We start from the raw sequence: 6,902 nt of genomic DNA, 5'->3' as shown, positions 1-6,902 counted from the left end.
GTTGTAGATGTTGTTGCATATGCTGTGCATGATCAAGATCATGAAAATCAGAAATATTGCCATTGTTCCATGCAGGGGACAACTATGAAACCATAATTGAGGTACATAATAAAGTAACTATATGTAATATATACCGAGACAGTATATATATACAAAAAAGGCATAAAGCCTGATCAAAAATATAAGATGCATGAATAGAAACCATGATAAGTTAAATATTCAGATTCATAAAAGGTCTGTGGTAATATTGGAAGAATGTATCTCCTTCCTGTTCTCTGATCATCCAGATGCCCGGCTCCCCGATCGCAGCCTCTTTGGATAGGCTGTCGGCAGCTCCGTTCTGCTCCCTGTAAATATGTGTGCAAGTGAAAGAATCAAAATGTGATATCAATCTCAGAGTCTCTTCCAAGATATGCAATAATGTATATGAAGAGCATCTAGTTTTTCTGTTGAGCCAATCACATATAATTTTAGAATCCCCATGAAGTTGCAAATCTATGCAATGTTTCTCCAATGCAAATTGTATGGTGTGTTTTGTGGCTAAGAGTTCAGCTGAGTTGTTTGTGCATCTGTGAAGACCAATCAGCATGCTGTAGGAGTGTTGTTGGGAAAGGTGAAGAATAGCCCCCCCACCACAGCCCTGATCTTGGGCAGCACCATCAAAGAAAGCCCACGGTTTGTTGTAATTTATTTGATGGTGAGTGGGGTTGCGTCGATGGCTGGGAGGAGGATCATCCGGGATAATATTGTAATCAACAATGACTTTTGCTACCAGGGCATCCCAATTAGGCACCAAATCCTGAAAAATGTTGCAATTCCTAGATGTCCATATTGTCCAACAGGTAAGGAGAGGGAGGTTCCGAAACTTTGGGGACGTGGAAGTCTGATACCAGACTTGCCAAGTAGCGAGTAAGTTGATCCCAATCCATAAAGCTAAGGGATTGATATGCTGTAAAATTAGCTTCCACATATGACAAGTCACTGTACATTCTAAAAAAACATGAGAGGTTGTTTCAATTGCCTATTTACAAAGACAACACCAGTGGGGCCCATGTTGTGATTACTTGAGAATATTTTCTCCTGTTGGTATCTTGTTTAAGAGTATGGTCCACATTAAAAGTCTAGATCTGGGGGGAGCCTTCAATTTCCAAATATGTCTCCACCATTCAGCCAGTAGAGATGGTCTCCTTGGTGCAGCCAATGTCAAATATCCTTCCTTTGGGGAGTATGTGCCATTTTTAGATAGAGCCCAAATAATTTCATCCTCCCCTTCCAGTATTTGGATGTGGGCATCCGAAAGGGCTTGAGTGTACTCCTCCCATTGTTGAGACCAAAAAGGAGGTATGTTTAAGTGCTCTGCGTATTTCCAAGCTTGATGAAGAAAAGTGGAATTTTCCAGGTCTGCAATCTGAGAAATATAAATTAAGTTCTATTGTTGGAGATGTAGGATGAGGTCCTTGGGTAGTCGATGCATGTCCCCACAACCCACCCAAGGATCAAGACCAATTCGGACTGTGATGCCAGATCAGATCCTCCAGGTGATACCTTCTCTGATCGGACTCAAAGCTTTAAGAATCGCCCTCCAGATGATTGAGACCCCAGAGGTACTTTGATGTGCTCTCCTAATCTAGTCCATGATGTGTAGGGGAGCTATGTATTTAGCATATGTAACCCTCATCCATAGGTTGTCTACTGCAACTAATTTCCAACCAAGTTTTGTAGCAAGAGCTAAAGAGAAATCCTCCAGTTTTTTGATGCCACAACCACCCCATTTTTTTTGGATATTTAGAGCCTCCCACTTGACCCAAGAAAAAATCCTGCCCTATTTGTTCTCTTGCCAAAGAAACCTAGAACGGAGGGCTTGAATTCTGTTGAGAATGCCCCTGGGGATCCAAGCCAAGGACATCCAATAGACCGGGGTGGCCTCTAGGACGCTTTTGATGAGAGTGAGTCTTCCAGCCCTCGAAAGGTATTTGAGATACCATGTGTTTAGCCTTTTTTCCAATTTGGCAATTAGCCAAGTCCAGTCAGCAATTTTATAACCTAGAGGCTTTAACTTGTAGCCCAGATATTTGAGGCCATCTGCTAATTGCAACTGGGAGAAATGGAAGCGCTGAAGGGAAAAAAATATCTCATGCGGTGTACACTCAGTTGTTGTCAGTGTAGACTTGCTATCGTTAATGATCATGCCTATAACCACTTGAAAGAGAGTGAAGGTAGCCTTGATACTGCTGATGTCCCCAATACTACCATTGATGAAAACCAGAATGTCATCAACAAAAAGAAGGTGAGTTAGGGTGCAACCTTCTGTAATCTTAATACCTTTTAGTCTGCCCCTCTGGTGCTCATCTTTAATGAGATTGCTGAGACCTTCCATAACAAGAAGAAAAAGCAATGGCGAAAGTGGACATCCCTGTCTCAGCCCCCTTCCGGAGGTAAAGAAGGGAGAAGAACTTCCGTTCACCAAAACACTAAAGGGAATATTAGTAATGCAGCTCATGATCCATTTAATGAATAAATACGGGAAATCCAGATGAGTTAACAACATTCTAATATAGAGCCAATTCACTATGTCGAAAGCTTTAGATAAGTCAACTTTCAAAATCATACCTTTGCCCCGTCTTGAGTGTAGTGTATGGATAACCTCCTGGGTAGTAACAACTGCTTCATGAATCTGCCTGTCTTGTAAGAAAGAAAATTGTTCCGGTGAGATGTGGTTGGATAGGATGGGTTTCATCCTATTGGCAATTATCTTGGCAATAATCTTATATGCAGTTTCATAAGGAAATGGGGCGAAAATCCTCAAAGGTTTCTAGGTTGTCTTTCTTAGGAATGAGAACAAGGAAAGTAGAAGTAATAGAATTTTCAAGAAACCCTTTTCTTCTCGAATCCTCTATTATTTGGAGCAGATCTTCCCCAATGATGTCGAAAAAATCCAAATAGAATTCCACCGACCATCCAACAGGCCCAGGGCTTTTGTCCTTTTTGAACCATTTTAGGGTGTGTTCCAGTTCCTCTTTGTTAAATCATCCTCTTCCCTGGGATCCACACATTTGGGGAAGAGCTATGCCACCCTGATGATTTCGGCAAGATTAATGTCCTGGGGGGCTTGGTAGGCTTTCTTGAAGTGTGAGGAGGCTAGCTTAGCAAGTTGAGGAAAGGTATTTAAATCCTGCCCCTGATCATTTTGGAGCTGCCATATGGTGTTGATCACCTTTCTTCCATTAGCAAAGTTATGGTAGAATTTGGTGTTTTCATCTCCTTCCAACATCCAGATGGCTCTGCTTCTCAGGCACCAGATTTCCTCCTTCTCCTTTAAAATTCTTGCCCTCTCTGCATAATGAGAAATCATCCTATCCTCATGTTCCTATGTGGAGTAAATACCTCCCAAGTTGTTCTCAAAAGAAGCAATGGCAGCTTCAATATGATGGAGGGTTTGATTCTCCTAAGTTCTTTTATTAAGGGCCCAAAGTTTGGACATCTTCTTAAGGGCTGTAAGGTTTTGGATAAATCTTCTAGTGCTGTCTTCTCTTCTTCCAGGGGGGTTTTCTCTCTAGAAATCAGAGATCATTTTTTTATAAGAGTCATCCTTGAGTCATACTGAGCAGAATTTAAAAGGATCTTTAGGTTTTTCTCGCCCCCCTACAATTTCCAGGTAAATAGGGAGGTGGTCAAATATCCCCCCAAAGCAAACCCAGTGTCTGATATGTAGACCCAAGTCTTGAAACTTTTCTTTGACGAGGTAACAGTCAAGTCTGCGGGCCAGACTGTCATCCCTTGTCCTATTGTTTCTCCAAGTAGCTTGTGGTCTGGCTGAGGGAATATCAATAAGATGGTGGGCTTCCAGTTCAGTCAAGAAGTAAATTTCTAAGAGAGAATCTCTTTGAGCCCTGTGTCCCCAGGATTCAGCATGACCAATGAAGAAATTCAGGTTGCCCCCCAGGATCAAGAGGTCGGTATTCAAAGAATCTGAGCTTAGGAGGTTTTGCCAAAAGACAGGTCTGTTTTGGCACGGGCCATAAACATTTATGATCCGGAAATGAATCCCCAGTTCGGCCGAACTGATGTCTGCACCCAGATGACCCATCCCACCCCAGCAATTATGTAATTTGATTGTGTGGGAGTTGTAGCCCAATGCAAGTCCACCCGACCTCCCATGGGCATCAATACCAAAAAATATCCATCCTGGGAGCATGTTCTGAAGGGACTGTGCAATATCAAGTATTGGACCCAGAGTTTCTTGCAGAAAGATAATATCCAACGGTTCAATTTTTAATAGTCTACGAAGGGCTAGTTTCTTGTCCGGCCTAGCCAGCCCTCTACAATTGTAGGAGAAGATCTTCATGAAGGGGGAGGATGGGATCCTCTTGCTCTAAGCGTCCCTGGTATGGTGGATTGAACTCCCAAGGAAATTTCATCTTCAGCAGTGCCTTTAGCCTTTGAAAGAAAAGAGGGTCAACCCCTCATAATTTTAGGGAGAGGGGGGAGTGGAGGATTTCAAGTCCAAAATGGTCCTGGGCTTGTCTTTTTGATTGTGAGTGGGTCATGTATCGCCCAGGAGGGGGGGCTAGAGTGGAGAGAGTAGTGGACGGGGAGGGATGAGAGGGATTTGGGGCAGGTGCAGGGGAGAATATGGGATGGAGGCTATCGGGCAGGTGAGAGGAGTAGATTTAGGGGGTGAAGCACATGAATGATGTTCAATATAATCACTAGTCAGGATTGACATATGCAGAGAAGAGAATGTGCTAGATAAATAACAGTCCAAATGAGAAGAACTACAAGCGGGGAGAGGAATGGTAGGATTCATACCTGAAGATGGTAGACCTCTAGAAGGTGACTATGGTTGAAATTGAGAAGGTTGCGATCGATTGAATGGCCACCTCGCTTCTTCAGCATAGGAGGTACCGCTACCCTATCATCAGGAATCTTCTGCTGTTTGTCTGGAAACTGTGCTGCGTCCGGGTCCGGAGTGGCCAAAGGAACATGTCTCCTGGGCAGTGCTTCCTGATAAGTGTGTTGCTGAGAGGCCCCTTCTTGTTCAGTAGACTAATATTTCTTCTTCTTCAGTAGAGGGCAGTCCTTAAAAAGATGCCCTACCTTATGGAAGTGGTGGCATCAAAAGGGGATGCCCTCATAATCCAACGATTGCCTTCTGGTATGATTCCTCCAGCGGCACTGACTTCAGCAAACCCTCAGATAGGTCCAAGTGAACCAAGATCCTCGCATAGGCTAACTGTCCTGATGTCTGATAAGATTTATCAAAAGTGAGATAGATACCCAATGCATTTTCGATGAGTCTGAAAACATCCTCTGTCCAGAAGTGCAGAGGAAGGCCGAGCAATCGAACCCAGATTGGCCCTGCGTCTACCCTTTCCCTCGCCGGGTCGAAAAGGGGAGTCCAGCGTCGGAGGAGAACTGGTGCTAGGTCTAAGTGCCAAACCATGGACAGAACCCAATTGGTGTGCTCCAAGCCGCTAAAGTGTAGAGCGAACCACCCTTTTTCAAGGGTCTGAACCTTTGGTATTTCCTTGAGGTTTTCTCCTAAAACATTTGAGGCCCATTGTTGAAGGTTGCTTACACTGTAGTTTCGACCACACACCCTATCGACTAATACATTCACAGCAATTTCCATGGCGTCTAATAGATTGATGTCTTTAGCTATGTTGAGTGGCACAGTGCATGCACGAATCTTAGGGCCCCATTTCTTTCTCGGCGATCCAGGAACCCCTGTGTCTGTGGCCTCCTGTGAAGAACCTGGGAGTGAGTGGTCCAGAGAAACCCTAGGGTTTTCTGTCGCCTCCTGAGGGATGGTGGCGAAAATTCCTGATATGGGACCAATGCCTCCATCTTCGAACCCTGAGGGGGGTCGGGAGAGATGTGACCTATCCCCGTCGAAGGAGTCGGAACATTTTCAGGGGCTAGGGTTTGACAAGCAGGGGCTAGGGTTTGAAAAACAGGGGCTAGGGTTTAATAATCAGGTTTGAGCGATGATGCACTGTGAGCCTACGAACACAGTAAACTGGTTTGAGAGATGAGAGCAGGGGGACAGGCTACAGATTCAGGAATAGAAACCGCAGAGATGAGTGGTCTGGTGATTAAAGGAATGGCTTCTAACTCGTCCATCAACTAGGACATGAAAGGGAATAAACCGAAATCTGTGGTTTTAGTGGGGGACCATGAGGGAACATCCTCCAAAGGGTCCAGGAAATCGCCCAGGTCGTCCATTGTTGAGGGAAGTTATGACAGCTGCTAGACTAGGACAGCAAAACGACAGTCAACCGTCAGAGAAAAAGCCCGAGGGTTTCGAAAAACTAGGTTGGGAGAGGGTAACCATAAGTAGTCGAGGCAGACATGAGATAAACCAGAGCAGGTAATAGCCAGTTAAGGGATTGGTGTAGGAGCGGCCATTGCAGTTATCCACCAGAGGTCATGGCATCGAAACCCCTAGCCGCCTTCCTCACCATCGTCAACCACCACTTCCCTAGCACATCACTAATCTGCTATGGTACATGTTGTTAAAGCCATCTTTTCAAATAAAAATCAAATCAACCCCCATATCGAAAAGTAGTGTTGCAAATAACAACCAATTTTTTGGGTTAACATTGCGACTTATTTAAACCATAGCATTGATGAACAATATATTTATAAATTAAAACTTCAAAGTCTAAATCAAGAAATGTGTTGAAAATGACACCTTTTCCATGTGTTTTAAGCTTAATATTGCAATATTTTGTAAACCATGGCCTAAAAAGTTAGCGTTGCTAATGCAAATAAAAATCCCTAAAAAAATGTGATACCCTCCCCCTCGGCCACAATACACACACCCGAATTGGGTCTATATTGGGTGGTTGAGGAATGATTGTTATCCTCCACACCCTAGTTCAATACCCAGAAGTGACATG

General features: G+C 44.0%; 1 protein-coding gene across 1 annotated transcript; it reads right to left on the bottom strand.

Annotated features, from left to right (window-relative positions):
* Positions 1–5,131: 5,131 nt before the first annotated feature.
* Positions 5,132–5,632, bottom strand: LOC149250741 (uncharacterized). The gene has a single exon (XM_089453735.1). It carries the CDS (start codon positions 5,630–5,632, stop codon positions 5,132–5,134), a length of 501 nt encoding a protein of 166 aa, XP_089309861.1.
* Positions 5,633–6,902: the final 1,270 nt, after the last annotated feature.

The sequence above is a fragment of the Pinus tabuliformis genome, chromosome 7 (genome assembly GCF_031772625.1).
Source record: "Pinus tabuliformis cultivar Carrire ecotype Pingquan chromosome 7, CPIR1, whole genome shotgun sequence".
Taxonomy (NCBI): Eukaryota; Viridiplantae; Streptophyta; class Pinopsida; order Pinales; family Pinaceae; genus Pinus; species Pinus tabuliformis.
The sequence above is the reverse complement of the archived record's forward strand: the minus strand, read 5'-3'. Positions and strand labels throughout refer to the sequence as shown.